The sequence below is a fragment of the Streptopelia decaocto genome (assembly GCF_964273445.1).
Source record: "Streptopelia decaocto genome assembly, contig: HAP1_SCAFFOLD_122, whole genome shotgun sequence".
Taxonomy (NCBI): Eukaryota; Metazoa; Chordata; class Aves; order Columbiformes; family Columbidae; genus Streptopelia; species Streptopelia decaocto.
The window spans coordinates 34372-59731 of NW_028114977.1; the positions used below are offsets into that span (position 1 = coordinate 34372).

Here is a 25360-nt window from a genome sequence, read left to right on the forward strand (position 1 = left end):
AAGCTGACTCAACACTATTGACCCAAAAATACATTTCAATAAGTTCTGATGAGTAGTAACAAAGTAAATAGATCGGGAAATCTAATCTCTCATTGAACACTCAGTTGTGCAAGATACTGCACCTTTTTTCCAGATTTATGAAATAAACTTGTGAAGGATGGCATTCAGGCCTTTTAGAGTCATACAGATTTGTGCCGCAGGAACTGTGATGCTTTGCTGAAGCAATCTAAATTGCTTAAACCAAAAGCCAACCATAAAAGTTGGAAGGAAATTGTCACATGTACTTCTTAACACTTGATCTTCACGATAACACCTGGGGAAACACTAACATGGCACAAATGAATAAAGACACACCAGAAAAGTAGCTGACACCAAAGGAGCTACGAAAAGGTGGTTGTTCTGTGTTTGTAATATTATACAAAGGTATATATAACGTAATGATCCGCTATGGGGCTACATCTCACATTATTGTGTAATACAGACAAAACCAGCACTCATGCTTGAACAACTTTTAAGAAGCCTCTATGCATCTTATAAAAACGCTATCACCACAAAATAAAGGGCACAAGAGGACCTGCTCTTGCTTACCCACTGCAAAGACATGAGAGAGACGAGAAGAGCGAGAGGAAGAGGTGGTGGAGAGGAGGACTGGAAGAGCAAGAGGAGAGAGAGAGATTTTTCCTAGGGAGAAGTTTAATCTCTATTATTGCCAAAAGAAACACGGTACTTTTTTTATCCCCCTAAAGCGAGGATGCCAAGGTGCTTGGAACCATTTGTATTCTATACTTCAAAGTTACAAGTTCAAGTACTTGCTGACAGATCTGTTCACCTCTCTCTCATTTCTATTTTCAATAGCTGAATGTAGCAACTCTTAAAAACTCATCTCAATAGTAGATATGGAAATCAATAAACGTTAAAACAAGGAAACTAAAAAACCACTGAAGTCATATATCCTCCCTCCAATTTATAGTGGACCAACTAGCTGTGTCACTTTTATCCTTGTTTCCAAAGACAGAGAATTCCTGGCCACACGCTGACACTGTCATTTCCTCCCACCTTGTCTCTCTTCCCCGCTTCCTTCCCCTGCCTCTGAACCTGCTGGGCAGTTTCCAGCCTCAAAGGAATGTATTTGCTACACGTTCCAAAGCAACTGCCAGACAGGTAGAGAAAAGCCAGGGAAGCAATCATTCCTGCTACGTACAGCTACAGGAGGAGCCCAAGAACGATCCTTTCTGTCTCACCTGCAGCACCTGGACAGCTTAAATTGCAGATCCCTAGCCCGGAATCAGCTACGGCACATGCTCGGGGAACCGCAAATATCAGGAAGGGTTTTTTTGAGAAACTGGAAGGAAAGCAAACTTCAGGACTCCCCTGCAAAGGGGAGATGACAGCAGGTATAGAGGAGGAAGCCCACATCATGGAAGGGTATTTGCAGTGTTGAATGGCAGACCAGAGGAGGAGCACACACATGCATAGAGGCGTATTTCAGTAGACCTTCTTTTCCCAGAACACCTTGCTAGAACCATTAATTTAGTATTAGGAAAAAAACATGCCAGTACAATGTGTCTGGCCATAAAAAAACCCAAAACACTACAGAGACTGCTATGAATACCTTCAATATCATCTGCATCTCCTAAACCTAATTCCTCCAACAGATCTGCAAAACAAATACATCAGATGCTTTATTAAATACTCCTCTCCAGAAAGATTATGAAGCTAAACCCAGAACCACATGAACTAAACGTTACCTGATTCCTGCTGCCTTTTTTTAGGAGAGGTTTCCTTCATTTCCAAAGCTGATTCTGGAGTCTTCAGCTAGAAAAGACACAATCCAATGACAATAGGCCAATTTCAAAGTAACCACATACTATTCAATGAGGACAACAAGTAGCCCATCTGACATGAACAAATACTTACCTGGGAATTGCTGGGTTTCTCTGAAAAGCCTGGAGGTTAAAAAAAAAAAGGTTTTGAAAAAAAGTGATTTTATTTAATTGAAGGTCTCTTTTCCTCCATTCAACATCACCAGGTTTACAGCTAAGTATTAGTTGAAAGCATTCTTTCATCAAGAGTATGATACCTAACATTCAGTTTGCCTCATCGTATAGCATTTGGATGACTATACCAGAAATGGACACCACACACTTCCCATCACGCACCTTGGATTTAAAAAACAATAATCACAAAACTAGGACAATTCATGTGAAGCAATAAGGTCGGGCTTGTTGAACGAACAAAATCAAAATACTTAGTCCTTTTGAGGAGCTGAATCCTGTTTTCTAAAAGGATTCTTTCAAAAGCCAAATCCGGTCTGCTATAGCGAATGATCACAAAACAGCGCAGCAGCGCTCCGACTGCAATTCTGCAAGTGCTTTGTGTGAAGGAGTATTTTCCTTTCCATTGATGGGACACGGCAAGCATGGCTGCAGACACAGAAACCTCACACGTGTCATTCAGCAAAAGGAAAAAAAAAGAAAAAAGAAAATCGAGCTAGTTCTCATCAAATTGTTCTGGTTTAGCTTGCAAGGAAACAAACAAATGTTGTTTGGTTGTCATCTGCATTTGTAGTATAGTTCCAAATACTTTTTTTCCTTAAATGTTGTCCAGCATTAAATCATTTCCAAACCCACACAATCTACTGGCCCACCTATGTTTCTCAAATCCTCTGCTTAATTCTTTGAGTTTGAGTCCTCGCATGAAATGAGTCTGTGAAGTGTTACTAAGAACGGCTCCACAGCAAAACTTTTGGATCAAAAAAAAAAAAAAAAAATAATTAAAAGCAAACAGTATTTCATTTCACTTCACTTGGTGGTCTAGCACTATGGAAAACCTTAGAAAGATCACCATAATGACCTTTCACCCCCTTCCCACAGGGATTTGAAATTTGCCTTAGTGGAATCACACAAAGCAGACTTCCATGACAACTACTCAACAAGTCGATTTAGAAGCTCCCAGGAGCTTGTCAAGTTTTGCTTCTAGCTTACTAAACTCAAACTGGATTAGCTTCTTCAGTTGTCCTATTGTACCTATCCTAGAAGCAGGATCGACAAACCACCTGGTAAAGGAGAAGTTCTTCTGGAAAGAGTTCTACCCCAAGAGCAAAACTTCCCTGCCATCCTATGCTCAAGATGCTAGGGAGACAGTATCACAAAACACAGGCAGAAACCCTTAGCAACAAAACCTGAACTTTCGGTCCCATTTTAGCTCCTAGGCAAAGCGAAACAGAAAGCTATCAAAAATTAAGCTGGGGGTAAAAATGTTTAGCCAGATCACAGCTTTCTTCTGATGCGTTAGCATCCAGTAACGTTTAAGTGTTCAGGCAGGTCAGTCCTAAAACACATACACTTTCATCATCATGCAACAAGAACCTGAATCCAAAAAATTACAAACACGTCCAAAGAACACACAGAATGCAAACAAGACAACTTCCTTTACAAAGGGGCCAGCAAGCGCTATGATTACTGGTGTTAATTCAAAAAGTAAGCACTTCATTGCTATAGCATGCACCCACATCGGAACAGCATTGCTAAGACAGACACTCATAAAAGTTCACTTTAGTCTATAAATGCCTACAGACAAACATCTAGTCCCCCAGGAAGTTACCGTTGTTGCATTCCTCGGAGACAATCTTGGAGTATATTCCTTGTCTGTCTGCAGCTGGGAGAAACACACCGGACGATACTTCCCTCAGACCTTCACAATTCGACTCTATAATCTAAAACATATGCATGACAATTGGTACAAATGCATTTTCAACTCATTTCTACGCAAAAAGCCAACTTGCACAGCATGGTATCAAGTATATAAGAGGTACAAAAACCTTTTATAAGACCCCAGGAAAGGACACACCAAGATGTACTATACTGGAAAATCACAACAGTTGTGTGTGTTTTCAGGTCTTAGGCAAAAACCTTACAACTCATCTAAACTGTTCTGTCACACTGAGAAACTGGACAGCCAGAAAGGAAAACTAACATGGCAACTCAAGATGTGGGTTGCGAACCAATAGCTGCAGGTCTGTGGTGATCCAACTTCTGTACTGAACTAGTACCTGACATTCAAGTTTGTGCTTATGTTTCTTAGGCACGTATCCTGCATGGTGAGGGAATACATCGATACTCCCAGTCACAAGGCCAATTTGGATTGAATGAAGACTAGCAAGGCAGAGCTTACAAAAAGGGCTGGAGCACACCTACAAAAGCTAGAGGGGATCCAATCAGAAGCAGCTAACCATCTAGGTTATACCCTAAGGAAAATCGCTGACCAGGTCAGCAGAACAGGGCTGCATGGTGAAAAAGCAACAATCCTGCCAGGCCCTGGTTACAAACGTGGAGTAGAAGCAGTAGAAGAAACGAGCCTTATCAGCGTTAGGGCTCAAGGCAACAGCAAGCTCTCAAGTGCTTCTGGATCTTACCCCTCCCCTCCATGCACCCCTTCTGTGGGGACCCCTGAGTCTTCCACAGACAGTACCTCGGAATCCCAGGGAGAATCATTATCTTCCTCTGCTCCCTCGGCTGGCAGGGCACCTATAAATGAGGTAACAAGTGAGACACTGAGTGGTTTTAGTTCACTCTGCTTTTCCCCGTCGGTCAAGCCCTGCATCCAAAAGATGCGCAGTGCTTCTCTTGCTAAGGACAACCTAAGAAGTGAGTGTTTCTTCACGCCTGGTCACATCATGGTATTTCCTTTTCACTGCCACCTCCTCTTGCCTCCTTTCCAGCAGAAGATGGATATGCACAACAGCTGACACAGCTACAAGCAACACCCAGCCCAATTCAGGAAGACACTCCTGCATGCTGCAGTCCGGTGAGATACAGAGTTTAGGTCACCTGCTCTCCAGCCTACAGCTCCAGAATTTGGCACTTACTACTACTTTCCGCTGCACAGCAGCTAATGTAGAAACACTGTCCAAAACATCCTCACACTAAAATCATGAAGCAACAACGCGCGTTTTGTAGCGCCACCAAGAAAGCTCTTCCTGGACAGAGGGGTGTTACCCTGCACCTTCCCAGACGCTCAACACCTCAGCATTGCCACTGAAACACAGAGTATGGGCTCACAGCTCCAACACACGCCAAACACACAAAAGTTGTTTCTATCTTAGGGGATTAACATCCAAATCTCTTCTCTACCAGACAAACAAAAGGTTCAGTCTCAGTGGGTTCCTGGCCAGATGCGACTATCTTCATTTGGCTCTTTTAAGCTACTCCATTAGGTAAAACTGACTCAGGATTCACTCATGTGACTTCTAGTGCTCTCTCCAAGTAGCCTTTACCACTCCTCTCTCCTCTGAGATTTCCCTCCTCATCAATTGTCTTCCATAGTGATTTTGTGCAGATTACAGTGCAAAGCAGCTACTCTTCTATACAGAAAAGATAGGAACAACACTACCGATCCAAGCTGACTCAACACTATTGACCCAAAAATACATTTCAATAAGTTCTGATGAGTAGTAACAAAGTAAATAGATCGGGAAATCTAATCTCTCATTGAACACTCAGTTGTGCAAGATACTGCACCTTTTTTCCAGATTTATGAAATAAACTTGTGAAGGATGGCATTCAGGCCTTTTAGAGTCATACAGATTTGTGCCGCAGGAACTGTGATGCTTTGCTGAAGCAATCTAAATTGCTTAAACCAAAAGCCAACCATAAAAGTTGGAAGGAAATTGTCACATGTACTTCTTAACACTTGATCTTCACGATAACACCTGGGGAAACACTAACATGGCACAAATGAATAAAGACACACCAGAAAAGTAGCTGACACCAAGGGAGCTACGAAAAGGTGGTTGTTCTGTGTTTGTAATATTATACAAACGTATATATAACGTAATGATCCGCTATGGGGCTACATCTCACATTATTGTGTAATACAGACAAAACCAGCACTCATGCTTGAACAACTTTTAAGAAGCCTCTATGCATCTTATAAAAACGCTATCACCACAAAATAAAGGGCACAAGAGGACCTGCTCTTGCTTACCCACTGCAAAGACATGAGAGAGACGAGAAGAGCGAGAGGAAGAGGTGGTGGAGAGGAGGACTGGAAGAGCAAGAGGAGAGAGAGAGATTTTTCCTAGGGAGAAGTTTAATCTCTATTATTGCCAAAAGAAACACGGTACTTTTTTTATCCCCCTAAAGCGAGGATGCCAAGGTGCTTGGAACCATTTGTATTCTATACTTCAAAGTTACAAGTTCAAGTACTTGCTGACAGATCTGTTCACCTCTCTCTCATTTCTATTTTCAATAGCTGAATGTAGCAACTCTTAAAAACTCATCTCAATAGTAGATATGGAAATCAATAAACGTTAAAACAAGGAAACTAAAAAACCACTGAAGTCATATATCCTCCCTCCAATTTATAGTGGACCAACTAGCTGTGTCACTTTTATCCTTGTTTCCAAAGACAGAGAATTCCTGGCCACACGCTGACACTGTCATTTCCTCCCACCTTGTCTCTCTTCCCCGCTTCCTTCCCCTGCCTCTGAACCTGCTGGGCAGTTTCCAGCCTCAAAGGAATGTATTTGCTACACGTTCCAAAGCAACTGCCAGACAGGTAGAGAAAAGCCAGGGAAGCAATCATTCCTGCTACGTACAGCTACAGGAGGAGCCCAAGAACGATCCTTTCTGTCTCACCTGCAGCACCTGGACAGCTTAAATTGCAGATCCCTAGCCCGGAATCAGCTACGGCACATGCTCGGGGAACCGCAAATATCAGGAAGGGTTTTTTTGAGAAACTGGAAGGAAAGCAAACTTCAGGACTCCCCTGCAAAGGGGAGATGACAGCAGGTATAGAGGAGGAAGCCCACATCATGGAAGGGTATTTGCAGTGTTGAATGGCAGACCAGAGGAGGAGCACACACATGCATAGAGGCGTATTTCAGTAGACCTTCTTTTCCCAGAACACCTTGCTAGAACCATTAATTTAGTATTAGGAAAAAAACATGCCAGTACAATGTGTCTGGCCATAAAAAAACCCAAAACACTACAGAGACTGCTATGAATACCTTCAATATCATCTGCATCTCCTAAACCTAATTCCTCCAACAGATCTGCAAAACAAATACATCAGATGCTTTATTAAATACTCCTCTCCAGAAAGATTATGAAGCTAAACCCAGAACCACATGAACTAAACGTTACCTGATTCCTGCTGCCTTTTTTTAGGAGAGGTTTCCTTCATTTCCAAAGCTGATTCTGGAGTCTTCAGCTAGAAAAGACACAATCCAATGACAATAGGCCAATTTCAAAGTAACCACATACTATTCAATGAGGACAACAAGTAGCCCATCTGACATGAACAAATACTTACCTGGGAATTGCTGGGTTTCTCTGAAAAGCCTGGAGGTTAAAAAAAAAAAGCTTTTGAAAAAAAGTGATTTTATTTAATTGAAGGTCTCTTTTCCTCCATTCAACATCACCAGGTTTACAGCTAAGTATTAGTTGAAAGCATTCTTTCATCAAGAGTATGATACCTAACATTCAGTTTGCCTCATCGTATAGCATTTGGATGACTATACCAGAAATGGACACCACACACTTCCCATCACGCACCTTGGATTTAAAAAACAATAATCACAAAACTAGGACAATTCATGTGAAGCAATAAGGTCGGGCTTGTTGAACGAACAAAATCAAAATACTTAGTCCTTTTGAGGAGCTGAATCCTGTTTTCTAAAAGGATTCTTTCAAAAGCCAAATCCGGTCTGCTATAGCGAATGATCACAAAACAGCGCAGCAGCGCTCCGACTGCAATTCTGCAAGTGCTTTGTGTGAAGGAGTATTTTCCTTTCCATTGATGGGACACGGCAAGCATGGCTGCAGACACAGAAACCTCACACGTGTCATTCAGCAAAAGGAAAAAAAAAGAAAAAAGAAAATCGAGCTAGTTCTCATCAAATTGTTCTGGTTTAGCTTGCAAGGAAACAAACAAATGTTGTTTGGTTGTCATCTGCATTTGTAGTATAGTTCCAAATACTTTTTTTCCTTAAATGTTGTCCAGCATTAAATCATTTCCAAACCCACACAATCTACTGGCCCACCTATGTTTCTCAAATCCTCTGCTTAATTCTTTGAGTTTGAGTCCTCGCATGAAATGAGTCTGTGAAGTGTTACTAAGAACGGCTCCACAGCAAAACTTTTGGATCAAAAAAAAAAAAAAAAAAATAATTAAAAGCAAACAGTATTTCATTTCACTTCACTTGGTGGTCTAGCACTATGGAAAACCTTAGAAAGATCACCATAATGACCTTTCACCCCCTTCCCACAGGGATTTGAAATTTGCCTTAGTGGAATCACACAAAGCAGACTTCCATGACAACTACTCAACAAGTCGATTTAGAAGCTCCCAGGAGCTTGTCAAGTTTTGCTTCTAGCTTACTAAACTCAAACTGGATTAGCTTCTTCAGTTGTCCTATTGTACCTATCCTAGAAGCAGGATCGACAAACCACCTGGTAAAGGAGAAGTTCTTCTGGAAAGAGTTCTACCCCAAGAGCAAAACTTCCCTGCCATCCTATGCTCAAGATGCTAGGGAGACAGTATCACAAAACACAGGCAGAAACCCTTAGCAACAAAACCTGAACTTTCGGTCCCATTTTAGCTCCTAGGCAAAGCGAAACAGAAAGCTATCAAAAATTAAGCTGGGGGTAAAAATGTTTAGCCAGATCACAGCTTTCTTCTGATGCGTTAGCATCCAGTAACGTTTAAGTGTTCAGGCAGGTCAGTCCTAAAACACATACACTTTCATCATCATGCAACAAGAACCTGAATCCAAAAAATTACAAACACGTCCAAAGAACACACAGAATGCAAACAAGACAACTTCCTTTACAAAGGGGCCAGCAAGCGCTATGATTACTGGTGTTAATTCAAAAAGTAAGCACTTCATTGCTATAGCATGCACCCACATCGGAACAGCATTGCTAAGACAGACACTCATAAAAGTTCACTTTAGTCTATAAATGCCTACAGACAAACATCTAGTCCCCCAGGAAGTTACCGTTGTTGCATTCCTCGGAGACAATCTTGGAGTATATTCCTTGTCTGTCTGCAGCTGGGAGAAACACACCGGACGATACTTCCCTCAGACCTTCACAATTCGACTCTATAATCTAAAACATATGCATGACAATTGGTACAAATGCATTTTCAACTCATTTCTACGCAAAAAGCCAACTTGCACAGCATGGTATCAAGTATATAAGAGGTACAAAAACCTTTTATAAGACCCCAGGAAAGGACACACCAAGATGTACTATACTGGAAAATCACAACAGTTGTGTGTGTTTTCAGGTCTTAGGCAAAAACCTTACAACTCATCTAAACTGTTCTGTCACACTGAGAAACTGGACAGCCAGAAAGGAAAACTAACATGGCAACTCAAGATGTGGGTTGCGAACCAATAGCTGCAGGTCTGTGGTGATCCAACTTCTGTACTGAACTAGTACCTGACATTCAAGTTTGTGCTTATGTTTCTTAGGCACGTATCCTGCATGGTGAGGGAATACATCGATACTCCCAGTCACAAGGCCAATTTGGATTGAATGAAGACTAGCAAGGCAGAGCTTACAAAAAGGGCTGGAGCACACCTACAAAAGCTAGAGGGGATCCAATCAGAAGCAGCTAACCATCTAGGTTATACCCTAAGGAAAATCGCTGACCAGGTCAGCAGAACAGGGCTGCATGGTGAAAAAGCAACAATCCTGCCAGGCCCTGGTTACAAACGTGGAGTAGAAGCAGTAGAAGAAACGAGCCTTATCAGCGTTAGGGCTCAAGGCAACAGCAAGCTCTCAAGTGCTTCTGGATCTTACCCCTCCCCTCCATGCACCCCTTCTGTGGGGACCCCTGAGTCTTCCACAGACAGTACCTCGGAATCCCAGGGAGAATCATTATCTTCCTCTGCTCCCTCGGCTGGCAGGGCACCTATAAATGAGGTAACAAGTGAGACACTGAGTGGTTTTAGTTCACTCTGCTTTTCCCCGTCGGTCAAGCCCTGCATCCAAAAGATGCCTTCTGCTCCTACTCTGAGACCTGAGGTAAGGACCAAAGTGCTCAACTCTGAAGAAGCTGGTAATGCTTTCAAGCACACACAGCTGTGGCACTGGAGAGACCCTCTACATTTTAAAACTGTAGAAGATTAGGCACTAGAACAAACAGCTCTCAGCTTAACTCAAATCTCTCCTAGCCTTCAGCTAAGAACAATCTCAGCTTTTCAATCCAACAATATGGGCCAGTAAGGGGAATACTACTGTCACACCCAAGACACTCTTAGTCCTCCATTTTTTTATCACGTGTGTGTTGTGTTCAGATTACTTCAGGGACAACAGAGCAATGCAAGCAAGAATGCTACTTGCTTCGTATAGCATTACTGGGAATCCAAAATCATAATTGCAGTTCTTCAAGAATTAATGAAAAGGAACAAAAGCTGCTTTCCTTCTCTGCCAATGCCCACTAGCATTCACAGGCAAGGGAAACATTTGCTGTCTTAGAGGTCAATCACCATTTTCTTTCATTTAGTGTGCATTAACATTTAGAGAGGAATAACTGGGACTAGTATTTACTAATTCATTTCTCTCACCAGCATTTTCTTTTGAAGCATTGTGGACTTGATGGTTATCATTACAAATAGAATTCTTCACTCCCTCAAGAATTGCAGTTTGTAGCTTTTCACCTGTGTCTTCTTTTTCCTGCTCCTCCTCCTTTTCTTCCCATTCAGGTGATTCTCCCTAAAAGAAATGGATCAAAGCAGCTGGAAAGAGCCGAAACAAGCACCTTTTTTGCCATCCATCGACAACTTGAAAAATACTTTTCTTGTGTAAGACAACAGGGAAACTTTGTTGAGCTTTGTTTTACAAGACTTTCAGTTTTTCCATGGGAATCTACATGAGTAGAAAGCAATGCCTAATGTTCTAAGTCTCACCTCCAGTTCTGCAAAGCCCCTGAGAAAAATTCAATTGATTCCAGAAACAGTCTACCGCCTATTCTTTTTACTGCAAAACCACTGCAACCAATATAAAAAAATATGGAAAATGTTGCCTGATATTATTCTTATACCTAAGAAACTGATTTGGCTAGCAGTGAGACATTTTCTAATACCAAAAAGGATGATCGAAAGATGGATATACGTGAAGAATAAGTATTAAGAGAAATCCAGTTTACTATTTGTTTCTTACCTGTATCACCCTTAGAAAATAATGTTGTCATTGGATCATCCCTATATGCTTACTTTGGTGCTTGAGTGAAATGCTGCTCTTAAATTTTCTTGACTGCTATTTAAGCACAAGTTTTCCCTTTCTTGCTTCAGGGCTTCCTCAGTATCTTCATCATCCACACATTCAAGAACAACAGAGTTTGGTCTTTGGCTTTCAAGCTTTGGGCTTTTTGCTGCATTTCTGTGAAACTTCTCCTGAATCATGCTTTTCCTATTCTGGCTTTCTTGTGTATCTTGCAAATTATTTAGATTTTGAAAGACAGCTTGTTTTGGCACTGACTTGCAAGATACTTCATTATTCATTATCTTTGGAGACATAGAAGTTACATTTTCTCGCACCTTTTCATAACACCCAGCTATAAAAACACAGGAGTATCAACAGATTCCTCCACCTTTTCATCAAGTTCTTTACTTATTTTATGATCATCATCACAGACATCTCCAGTTCCACACCAAGCTTCCCCTTCATACTTAGCATTACTAAAATACTTCAATTTCTGATTAATTTCCCCTTTAGGTTTTGTTTTCTTTCCCTGCTTCTCCACCTGTATGTCTTTAGACTGAGTTTCTTCATCTTCCTGATCTTCCTCCTCCTGTTCTTCTTTGAGGTTTTTCTTTGGTGACTTAGGACTTTCAATTCTAGAATCATCACCATCGTCTTAAAGCATAAGAAAAGGAAAAATGCATGTGAACAAAAGGAGTTATGTAAACAGAAAAAAAGAAAAAAAAAAAAAAACAAAAAACCACCCACAAAAACCAAAACCCTACTTATCAAGTCTACTTTTATATATCAGGATATCATACAATCTTTTCCAAATAGCTTACTCTTTTTCCTGAACTTCTGGGAAGCTTTCATTAACAGTGTCAAGTTTGGCTTCTGAGGCTTCTGTAAATAAAGATTTATTTAAGCAAACCAATTTTTTTTAAAACGGTAACAAAAACAAATCCTTTGTTCACATCAAATCTTGAACAATAAATACAATCGGCTTGTCCTTTTGATAGTGCTCAGGTGCTTGCTCCATCCTATAGTTCTAACTATGCAAACACTTCTCACATATGCAATTCAGTAAGTATTTCACCCCAAAACACCGCACAGACATCTTTTGCAAATTGTTTCCGAAACTATGTTGAGATGCATAAGAGTTCTAAACGTCTGGTTTTAATATTTGTAAAAGTCAGCTGTATTTACGATTGCAGTTTCAGGATGCTTGCTTGCAAATACACATAACACAAGTAACTGTTAAGATCCCTAGACTGAATGCATAAATTAGTACCTGCAAGTACACTTACTAAAATATCCCTAAATTTAAAAATCATGCCAGAAAAATGCATCATTTCTATTTAAATCAGTGCAAGAAAATTAAACCATATTTCAAACTAAACATGCTTGTATCTCTACCATCACAGAGAGGGTTCAACTAGTACACTCAGGTTCCTCACCACTGCAGAGTCCCAGTGCAACAGATTAGATGCTCCGGACATCACTGCAGAAGTTGAAAACCATTCAGAACTTCAGTAAAAACAGCTATGAGAGCTTGTAGCTGACAGAAAGAATACTACCGAAGCATTCAAAAGAGAGGGAAAACATGCAGTGTGAGATTACATGCAAGCATGGAATGCCATCTCATAGCAGAAAAAAGATGACCCATTTGAATAACTCATCTATTGAGTGCTCTTGAGGAACCTGACGAGGAGGAAAGGAGAACTAGGTGATGAAGGATTTCAGTAGATCTTGGTAAATAAATGCCCTTTTTCTGAGCAGTTAGGATTCTGTCAGCAAATTTACAGGAAATAATAACAATGTTTGGAGAAGAACAGAATAGGTTAGCATAGTAACTTATCAACTTGCAGGGTCTGCAAATCTGACTCAAATGAACAAGAGTAAATAAAACCATGTGGTTGTTTATCCCGTCACCTATTGCTCTTTTGCCCCAAACCACAAATCTACTGCATGCTTGGCCACAGTTACAGGTCTTTTAGGGAAAAACTCACAGCAGAAGAGAGACTGGCAGGCCAGAGGCTGCTTCTAAGGAGAAAAGAATATTGGCTGGAACTGCAGCTTCTGTCAATCCCAGAGAAAACTTGCCTTCAAATCACTTATTTTTGCAGAACATTTTTCCTGTAAAGGCACCGTACCTTGGGGGTAAAATCGAGTTCTTCTTCCTCAGAGGTATGCCAACTGTCATCACCCTCCTCTTTCTCAGAGCTTCTTAAAAAGCAAAGCAAAATGAGTGCTGTGTCTCTCAAATGATTCCTCAGGTACGTGCTAGGTATTTTCAAAGTCTCACCTTATTGAGTCTCCTTGGGAAGAGTCATCTATTGCTGTGTAAAAATTCATTGACATGTTGAAATTAGATTTGGCATGCAAAAAATTAACCAATACATATAAATATCTCACATGGACAACTCTAAAGGTCATAAGAGAATGAAACTTTGGGCAGTCAATTCAACACAAGACAACATGAATGAATCTATTTCCAAAGCGACTTATTTTTCAAACCATACTGAATTAAAAAAGACAACAAAACTACCAGAGTTCTCTCTCCTTTGGATTCTTATGTCCTACAAGTTTAAGAAACACCTCTAAACTAAAAAAAATAAGCATAGTAGGAATACGCTATGTTAGTTAACAGTTAACATAATGCTGGTGGTTTAGCAAAATACTAAGTACATGAACCTCTGAAGTACTCATATTACACATGAGAACACATCACATGCAGAGATTTTACTACTCTATGTAACATGTATAACATTATGCTACATGCTACACTACCTAATGCTCTACCCAGTTACAGATTAATCTGAAAATGTAAAGAAAAAAACCACAAAGTACAGTTAAGATCTCAAGCTTATCCTCAGGTAGAAGAATCACCAGCAGTTCTCTATGCTGCACAGAAAAGGGCATTCAACAGACAAAAGGGGCATAATAACCAGGGCATTCTATGCTACACACCAAGCTTTTGTCAGCGGTATGAAGGCAACTTGGATATAGGATCATAGGACAAATCAGGTCAGAAGGGACTTCAGGAAGTCTCTTAGCCAACACCTCTTCAAGACAGGCTTAGTGAAGAGGTCAGATAAGGTTGTTTAAGGCTTTATCCAGACCAATCTTGAACACCTCCAAGGAAGGAGACTGTACAGCCTCGCTGTTTGACTGTGCTTATCACAGTGCAGCTTCTCACATTCAGTTAGACACTCTCTTGTTTGCGTTTATGCCTCTGGTGTCTCCACCTCCTGTCATGCACCACTGGGAAGAACGCGGCTTTGTCTTCGCCTCATATGTACTGGAAGCTGCAGCTAGGTCCCCTTCAAAGTCAGTTCTTCTCTAGGCTGAACAAGCCCAGTTTCCTCAGCCTCTGCTCACAGGGCATGTACTCCGGCCCTAGACAAACTGGATGGCCCTCCACTGAATTTGCTCACTGTTGAAAGACCAGTCCCTCTTGCACTGGGGGCTCAAAATTGTACCCAGGGAGCTGGACACACTCCAGTGAGTTGCCAAAGAGGATGGACAATCACTTTTCTCAGTTTCTTGGCTATGCTGCTCTTAATACAGCCCGGGACACTGTCGAGCTTCTCAGTCGCCAGGGCACTCTGCTGGCTCACGCTCAGCTCACTCCCTGCCAAGACCCTCTGGTCCTTCTCAGCAAAGCAGCTCTCCAGCCAGGCAGTCCCAACATGTTTTGTAGCAAGAGGTTGTTCCTCTCTGTGTGCAGGACTTGGCATTTGTCTTTGCTGAATTTTGTAAGACATGCCTGACAGTCCTTTTCTCCAGCTCGCCAAGGTCCCTCTGAATGGCAGCGCTGCCCTGGAGCGTATAGAATGATCCCCCCAGTTTGGGGCCATCTGCAAACTCAATGAGAGTGCCCTCTAGCACATCGCTGATGTCCTAATGAAATCTGCACTCAAGGAATCCAGCCTGAAGAGTGCTAACATCTCAACTATCAACAACTAAGATGAAACAAAAGGGCTCTTCAAGTCCCAAGACGGAAGGGAAAACCAAACAAATATAACCTCCACAGAGCAGCTATTTCAGCACTCCTCAAGTTCTCAATAACTAATTCTTGTTAACTATCATAACAAAATGAAGTTGTTTATAAACAGGAGATGGAGACAGGTGACCTCCCATGAAGTCACATGCTGACAACCAAACTGAGGTGTTGGGCAAAGCCATTGAAGGCAAAAGAAAACAAAGGCATACCATGCTGGAAGACATCTCTTCTACTACCAGTAAACCACAAACGAGCATGCAAATTGCGTCTGTCCGAAAGACAGGGTTTATGTGGGAACTTTGATGAGTACATCTCCTGACCTGAACAAGGCTTTCAGACCATGAAATACAGTAGACATGTTCAGTGTAGACGCGTCACACAGACAAAACCTAGAGGCTGAAACTTCCAGTGCAAGCTGAACTAGCTAAAATACTAACATAGTCTCCGATTTTTAATGTTTCCTACTACAAACACATAATATTTTAAAAGAGTAATTATTTTTACATTCTGCAGCTTCCTGTAAACCCAGTGCTCACAGTCTAATCTACCTGCTAACGTCCCAAGCTGAATGAAAACATGCCTCTTAGAACTGGGGGGATAGGGAGGAACAGCCAGTTACAAACTCTTGACACAATACTTCAGATATATTTTTGATTAGTACAGTTATAATTAATCAAATCAGCTAAGGAAGTTATCTGAACTTCGGCTTTCAACGTACAGTAACTTTAAGCAATGATCGAAACCAGGTCACATTGCCTGTTAGAAGGCAACAGAGGAAGTTCATGAGCATGCTTTCAGACAGACCTTGATGCCCTACCACAGAAACAGGATCTAGAAAAGCTGTCTCTGGGGATTACTTGTTTCCCCTTTAACTGAAGTCTATTTCCATTTTGGAGCAATCAAAGAACATATTTAAAAAAAAAATACTGTCACTGATGACACAAAGCAAACGATTCAATAACAAATGACTCATGCAAAACATGCAAACAAACAAAAAGTGCCCAAAGACTGCTCGCAAATCTGATTTATAAAAGCAAACCCATCAAAATAGGGTCCTCCAGGATAGAAAACATCATAGATGTATTTGTACATAATACAACGTGTTTCACATTTGAAATGCTACTGTACAGAATACCTTTCCTTGATTTTCCTGTTCTTGATGTGTAGTTAGGAGATTGTTGCATTGTTATATCCATTTAGGAAAAGGCATGAAAAGGACAGACGAAACAGTGACATCAGAATAAAGTTCAATTCCCAGAAATTTGGAAAACATAAGCAGCACATCAACAAAGCTACAGCAATGGGAGAATGTACTGCAACTACAAGCCTACTCTACAGTTTCAGGTGCTAGAAATGAAAACAATCACAAACGGCAGAACTCTACTCTCAAGGGACAGTGTCAAACAGTGTAACTTAATTTACTAGCTCCATGTAAAATACCTACATTCCAACATTTTGAAATACTGCAACAGATTACCAGAAATGTACTGCTAACTTGACTAGTTCTCATCTAGCATAGACTGCAAACGCAATTCCTTCATATTTGTAGAGTGCTTTATACATACAGCACACTCAAACCCACTCCCTCTAAGCATCCCAAAATCCCTAAGTGCCAACAACTAAACTTTGGACATACGCTATCCAGACATTTTGAAGGAAATCTTGGCTCCACCACTACACAACTTCCAGCCATTATGTTATCTACAATCATTCAAGTTACAGTTTTAGCATGCTTGTTATCCCTCACTCAAAAAGCAGCCCAGAAACATGTTGCCTTAAACCAGCTCACCTTAAAAGCTGTGTCAGTTGGTGCCTGATACATAGGCCCCTCCTACATCAGTGTGAAGACAAGAGAGTCCTGCTTACATTGATGTGACCATGCTAAACTGCTGACATGCAGCAGCCTACGCCACCAACCAGAATGCAGACATGACAAGCAGTCTGAATGAATGCCCTGTTCCCTCAGCACTGTAGGACAGGCCACAAGGGGACCAAAACAGGTGCGTTGACTGTTGTGAGTGTCACGCATGCGTGTTTCTGTGCCTGTGCATGTCTGTGTATTGTGCGGCAGAAGTTTTAGAATATAAATCACCAACCACCTGCTCCGCCCATCCTATTTAGTAAAATTTTTTATTTTAATAGTGAGGTTCTGTTATTGCAGCTACCTGACACCAAATTTCTCTGTGGTAAGGAAACATTTGTCTCAGAGCAGAAGGGAGTCCTGCTGATATTGATTTTACTCTAAATACATGTAACGGATGTGGCAAAAGGATTCCTACCAAAAAACATACACTTGAAGACCTCAAGATGGTTTCTCATCCCATCTCCATTTCTTGGTTTTCTTCAAAAGTGATACAGGACAACTTTTCCTGACCTCAGGAGATGTAAATCACACTGAAGCACTCACTTATTTTCCAAGAGCTCTACGATTAAAAACCAACAGTGTCTGAAGGGACTCAGGGAAACACTGAAGGAACAATATGCTAATAGGCAGTGCAGCAGCTAAAACAAGCTGCCACTGCAGACACACAGGAAATCTGAATCCTTGCCTTTAGAAAAGTTGCAGAATTGTTATTTTTGCCAAAGAAATTCCAACTTCAAATCCAAAAGGTCTGTCATTCAATATGCTAGGGCTGGAAGCCATTCATTTGGAGGTTTTTGCAAACTCGCCTGTGATTAATAGAAAGGTTCATGTTCTGACAAGAAGTAAACAATCAAATAAGCTTGTGCCAACTTCTTAAATATGCTGACTTGCTCATTAGAGGAGAATATTTTGAAGAATGTTTGACAAGTACAAAACCAGCAAAAGGGATAAGGACAACACTGAAGATGCCAGGAAAACAATAGAGAAGAGCAAAATAAAGTAATTCTGAAGTGGGTGTTTCTCTGGTCGGTCAAGATCATCCCAGCTTCTCCACTAACACAGGCTTCAAAGCCTGTTATGCAGCTTATCAAAGGGACTATCATGATGCAGGACATGTGCTTTGCAGGTGCAAGCCAGACACTGCAGAATTAACGCCAATGAGTGTCCTCTATATGCTACTCATGTCTCTCAACATGCTGAGGTCATCTTCCAAGAGACTGAGCACAAGGTCAAAAGGATCCATGCTACTCAGAAGAAAACCAAGCTTTACTAGAAGCAGACTGAGAACAGCACACACTTTCTCCTTCCAGGTCCTTAACTTGCATAACATTCTCTTCGCATTTATTATGCCTCTTCAAATGAACATAAGAAGTAAAGACTTCCCATAATATTGGGGACTTGTATTAGTAGTATGATCATTTTCAAGGAATGGGGCAAATTATTTTCACTGAGGGTATGTCAGTTTCAGAATCACCCAATAGTATTCTTCAAGTCATATTTTAAAATAATAACTCAGGCCTATCAGCCACTACAATGTGGTATCACAGCAATTATCTACATTCACAGGAAGCAGTAACAGAGAGTGCTGTTTGGCTGAAAGCAATATTTTGCTGATTAAACTACCTGTACCAAGCTCTTAAAACAACACCAACACCACCACCACCCACAAAAAAAGCACCGCACAATGAAAATCTTCCTTCAGTCTATGAAGAAACTTCACAAATCTCCAACTAGATCAAAGCAACTGCTCTAAATTAAATTCCCATATTCTCATATCTTGGAAAAGTCAATGAGGAAAAATATCCCCATTTGCCACATAGTTCTGATATAACACCCTTAAAAAACCAGAAAGAATAAAACCTCCCACTGTAGGGCCTGAGTTATAAAGTTCAAGACAAACAATTTTGTTTACATGAAAATATTAATTTTCTAAGATTCCTCTACAGTTATGCTCATAAGCATAGACTGGATTTTAAAAACTCACTGAAAGAGTTAATTATTTTTTATCACAGGTCAATTTAGCTGATTTTTTTCTGGATCATGAGGTAATACAGATTTTTTTAAGTTTATTTCATAAAATTACTGCAAGTGAAAGAAACCCATTATTTTCATTGTAAATCAAACGATGTCCAAGAAGATACAGTATACACAGTGCATTGTTGTTGTTAACAAAGTCAACACAAAGACACACAAACTCCGTGGAAATCAACAGGCCATATCTTCCTGTTAACTCATCTGTTACTTCCTAACTACAGAAAGATGAAGAACTACTCAGGATGAACCTACTGCTTTTACGATTGGATTTTCACAATCTGAATGGCCATCTACAGGTAAAAGTACACATCTGAAAAACAAAACCACTCCCGCCTAGTTTCTTCCCTGTCCCACTTCTCTCTTTCTCTAGAAAAACAATCTAGAGATGGGCAATCTGACAGGCGGAAGGGAACAAGCTGTAAGTGAACACGTAACACAAAAATCCCATTCACAGTCTGACGAGAAGCATCTCCAACTAGCAACAAGTAAGTGCATTCACAAAACTTCTTGTCCTACTCTCTCTGACACCTCCACTGAAGTCAATGGTGAACACAACAAGTGTTAACATACAAAACACCTAAAGAAAAGGCCATAGTGATTTTCCTCCTGAGCTCCTCCATGATTAAGGATCCTACCTCTGTCCACAGCAGGTGCACCCAACATAATGCCAGCAGTTCCTGCCCAGGGAGGAATGCTAAGTACTGGGAGGCCTGGTGCAGCACCTGCAGAAGCTTCTGCTGTGTTTTCTGAGTCTGCGTGTTGTGCCAGTAGTTCACTAAGACTGTAGAGAGAAAGAAAGGAAATATATTGGCAAAAATAACCATATACTTGCTTATACCATCTAACAGAATAGTTAGCAGCCATTTATTATCCATCCTGTGCACATTCATAGCCATATGAATTAATATACTTGTATGTATTTGCTCAGGGTAATACACACAGAACTTATGGCATGACTATTACATACTTCAATATTTCTTACAGTCATATTAATTCTAGAGACGGATATTCATCCCAACAAAGTTATTAACTCCTGCTTGGTACATTTTTTCAGCCTGGTTTTTGAGCACACATAACCACCTTAGAGAAGGAACACCCACATGAACAAAGCTATGCAGACAGGATTAAAACTGCTTAACATTTTAACAAAAGGGCTATCAGTTAGACCTCCTCTAAAATAAAAGGCTGGTAGTTCGTGGGCATTGTAATGGAAGTGGTCTGGAGAGTAGTGCTGGTCTGGAGAGAGGGTTTACATGCATTTCAGTTTGCCAAGTTCCACCACTGGATAACAGTAAGATACAGACACTTTTTAGAGCTTTTATTGGTCAAATGGGAGCTTTGCAACAAAACTTGAAATCTAAGAGAGAATTCTGGGCGGAAATTTTCCTCAACTTCCAAATTAACACTAGACACAGGAACGATACGTATTGGAAGATGCCACTGAGCACAGCATCTAGACGGGTCTCAACACACCATTAAACCTTTGAGCTGTTACCAAAGATGTTCCAAAGCCACGCTGATAACTGACAACTTTATCATTAGAAAAAGTTAAAAAATTACCTAGAATATCCATGAATAACAGCATAATCTTCAGCTGTCCATTCATGAGGGTCTGTATGGGAAACATCAGCACCATACCGAAGAAGCACCTTGACCAAATTAAGCTCCCCATCAGAAGCAGCAATCATAAGTGGTGTTCTGAAACATCCAAAATATGATAAAAAAACAGATCCTTTCACACAGACACTGTAATTATTTTTATTCCTATTTGCTCTCAAAAAACAGTATTGTCCAATTACTTCAAAATGAACAAAAGAAAAAGTGTTTTTCATTAAGTATTAAAAACAACAGCAAAACGGGAGAGGAAGTAAAAACAAAAGTTCAATCTTCACACAGAGCTTCCACATAGACAACACTGTGCTGCTGCACAGGAGATGTTTTTTTCAAACTGAGGCAACACTGCTGAGCTAATGGCACGTTTCCTGCCAGAAGGGCCATCACAGCCAATGCCTTCTTGCAAACTCAATGCAGAAAGCATCCACTGAGGTATGACAGCAGTCAAGTGCAGACCTGCTTCCAAAAGTCACACAGAAATAGCTCTTTCCGTGTGGGTCCCCGATTTTTTTCTTTAAGAGCTCATTCTCATGCCTCTCATCAATCCAGCTTAGAGAGTACTAGGGAGACTCATGTAGTGTTCTGACTAACCCCTCACCTTTCACGCTGATCTCGAGCATGCATGTTAGCTCCGTGCCCAAGGAGAAATTCTACTATCTCTTCCTGGTGTTCAGAGATAGCAAGAGCAAGTGGAGTAAATCCCTCCTGAAAGGACAGATAAATAAATAAAGTTCAAAATAAAAAAAAAAAAAAAAAACACACAACCTTGAAGAGAAATATTAATGTTAATGCAATTTCTTGAAAGAATTTCCTTAACAAATACAAAAATTTACCTTATTCCGGGCCTCAATATCGGCATCATAATCAAGTAGCAGCTCTGCCACAGTTGTATTAGGAGAGATGACAGACAGATGCAGGGCAGTGTTGCCATCAGCATCTGGCAGGTTTGGTTCAGCACCATGTTCTAGTAGAATAGCCACACATTTTTCTTGCTGGCACTGTACTGCCTGGGAACAACACACAAAGGAAAAACTTCCAGAATTTACATTTCACTCTGTTACCATTCCCCCAGCTTGCCAACGTTGGAAAATAAGAGCACCTTCTAAGATTAGCTCATGCAGCCTATTCCCTAACAGTAACATATGCCTATTCCATGCCAATCCACCACAATATGCATGTTTCTACATAGGGCTGTGTAAAGAGTCCTGCCAGATACATCATTTAGTGCATAATCAATAAGCCCCACTTACAAGCACATAACATATTCCACATACCTTCATCAGGGCTGATCTGTTATCACTGTCAAGAAGATTTAGCTTACACTTGCTTTCTACCAAATGTGTAACAACATCCACATGGCCATTTGCGCAGGCGAGATGCAGAGGTGTCCTAAAAATTAAATATATTAAATTAGCACAGGCAGACAACTAAAGAAATATTTCAGGCTGGGATAAATTGATATGACCACGAGCTTCACTTTGTAAAAAGTAAGCTTAAGAAAAGATTTTGTAACAGCTAAAGATTACAAGTAGCAGCCGCTGCACACCATATGCCTGAGGTGGCTAGCAAAAACCTTCCAGAGAGTCCACTTTGTAAGGTGACATTTCCTTCACTGTAAAACTGACCCTGCACAAACAGATGCCTGGGCCCAGGCGTTGGTCGCTGCATCCAGCAGGACAACACACAAGGCACAACAACAGAGACCAAAGCCTGAGCATCTGAGGGCTATGGCAAGTAAAACTCTTAAGTTCTTCCGTGATTATTCACATCCCGGAAGCGTATCAGAAATGTAGAAGGTGGGTTTTACAGCAAGAATATTAGTATTTCCCTGCGCTTTGAGAATTTATGCTGCTTTCTTTTTTTTTTCCTAGCATGTTTACTACTGCACCAAACACAAGGATGCACATGCACCTAAGTGCCTCTGATAACATGTAGCAAACCAGAGAGCAAGACTCTGTAATCCTGACTACAGGAAAGTAATATTTGACCATCCCGACATGTTAAACTATCATAGTCATAAAAAGCCTACTACAGAGGAAGTCCTCTTCAAGGAAGGAATATTGTATTTCAACAGTACATGACCAGCATAAGAAAATGAAACTTTTTTCTTCAAGTTAAAGTCTTGTCAGAAAGAAAAGAGCTCCTTCAAGCCACAGAACATTTTAGGTCTGATGTCAATTAATCAGCCTAGTTGTACCCAAAGACACAATCACCCAGAAGGTCCTTGCATGTGTTTCCCTCTAAATCACAGGCAGAAAGCAGCACAAGCTTCACTCTGTGCAGAAGGTAAAGCTCCTGCTGCTCTGCAGGACACCTGTCCCAACAGAGAAGGAGACAATCCACAAAACACACAGGACCTTTCTCCCTTGAAGGTGATGCAATAACAATCCTGCAGTTCCTCTAGAACTGAGGGGGATGGCAGCACCAGTTTTGAACTGCAACACTGTGGGTAGGTCCTTGTCTGTATTTAGAAATGCCCAACTAACATTGCAATTGCTTTGGTACCTTGCTGAGAAGCAAGAGGACAGCAGCTCTCTCCCACTGGCTAGGTGGGAATGAAAAGGGAGAGGTAAACAAATGCAGTGGTATGTGATGCAGAAACACAGTAATTTGTAATGCAGATACTTCTCGTTACAGTGCAGCTGATGCGCCTCCTCCATGGCAACAAGGACGAGGACAAGAAAAACACGCAGAACACAGAACTTGCAATATCTTGCTACAGATGGGGAAGAGACAGAACCATCAACGGAGGAGTCCCTCAATGGTGACTACCACCACTTTTTGAGAAATTCCCATGTAAGTATACAGGATCCTCCATATCTGAAGAAATGACTGACTAAGATTATCTGGGAGCGCTGACCATAACTGGCTATGAAGGATTCCACCATCACCGAAAAGCTGCTACTAGCAAGCACTATGAAACATGACAAACCTCAAGAAGTCACTATCAGCTCTGCAAACCGAAAAGCCTTCAGGAAACCTGCAACTGGTTGCTGCCCTCCTCAACCAAGCCTCTCAGCCTGCCAACAGGAAAGGAGATGGCTCTGCTTGCAGCAAGGCCTGCTGAGCTCCACAGAAGATCCACTTTAGGGAACAGGCTGGCAGGGAATATCACAGTTTCACGTACCTGCAAGAAACCTCCAGTAACACCAAAGCTGCTCTGCCACCCAGCCGTGGGGACCCTGCCCGGACTCTGCTTCTCCTGCTGCTGCAATCCTATGCTGATCAGCCATGGGGTAAAAGAGAACTGCTGATGCCTGAGCAGCTGCAAAACCGCCCCAATGGGATACAACAGGGAAACAGCAGGCTGGTGTCATGCATTTCCAACAGCACTTGAGCCCATGACCCAGCAGCTACAAGCTAAGCAATGAAAAGCTCTAGAGTTCACTCTGACAGGCAGCGGACAAGGTAAATCTCTCTTAGCGATTAGCTTCGACCCAGGATTCATGACTAGCTGGCATCATGCCTATAGTGCTTCCAACTCCCTGCTAAGTTTTGCCCATCTCGTTCAGTAAGGCTGAAGGCTTTGCTAGACCACCTCTGAAAAGCTGCCCGCTCCTAACTGATACTGTTCCAGGTGCAGTTTTTGGGAGGTCCTGTGGGCTACAGGACCTACCTACTTTATGCAAGGAGCCTGTAGGTCTGATACTTGCCATGTCCCTGGTACAAGATTTTGGTTTTGGAAATCCTGAGCAGAACAGAGATACTCATATGAACAATGCACGCCTTAGCCATTACTAGTCACGTTTCTTATTCTTTACATCTCTTTCCAACTATGTCAACTCTTCCGGTCCCTGGAGGACACAGTGAAGCTCTGAAACACAACTGCATGTGATGGTCACTCACAACACATATCACAGCCACAAGCACTTAAGAGGGCACAGCTGGGCCTGCAACCCTCATGGCTGGTATAGTGTACAGGGGTTGCAGCAACCAGGCAGACTGTCCACTGAATTCCTCTCAGGTGAGCTTTTCAGCACTGGGCACTGTCATGCCAAAGTCATCACAGTGCTCTATGTATGTACACTACTTTCTCTTGTGTTTTTTTTTCGGTTGGGTTTTTTTGTTTGTTTGGTTGGGTGTTTTTTATTTTTTAGAGTGTGTTACTTTAGTTGCTCATGAAATAAATAACTTACGATTTTTCTATGTATAAACAACGTTTAATCCAATTCCTTAATTGTATTCCTTAAACACATTGATATGTTCATTAGAGCATAAGCAAAATAGCGCTGGGTGCGTGGGGGATTCGCTCCACCCAACACGCATACCTTTAAACAATAAGAAGTGTGCTTAAATACAGTAAGGTATTACATATTCATAATAACCCCAGGAATGCCTATACATATTCGTAACCTTTCCCTGCCTCTTCTAAAATCAGTCTCAGAGAACCATTTCCATAGTCTCCTCCTTGACCCTCCCCTCTTGCACCTGTGCAGTGTCACTTGGTGATTTTGAGGAGGGGTCTTTGGGGGCCTTTGGATGAAGGCTCCCTCAGCTTTGTCACAGTGAACTTTTCAGCATTGGCTCATTATGGTGAATTGGCTGGAACCCAAGCTGCCAAGTCGACCGAAATCAGACTGGCACTCCCTTTTTGCTGTAAATCTTGGCTATCTTGTCTCCTCAAGGTTACAGCTGGTGCTGTAAAAC

General features: G+C 41.3%; 1 protein-coding gene and 1 long non-coding RNA gene across 2 annotated transcripts in view; both read right to left on the minus strand.

Moving 5' to 3' along the window:
- The window catches only part of LOC309452983 (uncharacterized protein), a 51955-nt gene that overhangs the window by 21421 nt on the left and 5174 nt on the right, over positions 1–25360 (minus strand). Inside the window, 13 exon segments of the mRNA XM_082077634.1 lie at positions 7146–7212; positions 7315–7343; positions 9002–9113; positions 9869–9924; positions 12038–12098; positions 13349–13421; positions 13501–13534; positions 16337–16390; positions 19735–19880; positions 20660–20797; positions 21312–21418; positions 21547–21720; positions 21988–22102. Of these exon segments, the coding sequence (XP_081933760.1) occupies positions 7146–7212; positions 7315–7343; positions 9002–9113; positions 9869–9924; positions 12038–12098; positions 13349–13421; positions 13501–13534; positions 16337–16390; positions 19735–19880; positions 20660–20797; positions 21312–21418; positions 21547–21720; positions 21988–22102 (1166 nt within the window).
- LOC309452984 lies at positions 1771–3698 on the minus strand. Its single transcript, XR_014186669.1, has 3 exons — positions 3604–3698; positions 1918–1946; positions 1771–1815 (listed from the first exon to the last, which is right to left on the minus strand). It is a non-coding gene; the product is annotated as an uncharacterized lncRNA (long non-coding RNA).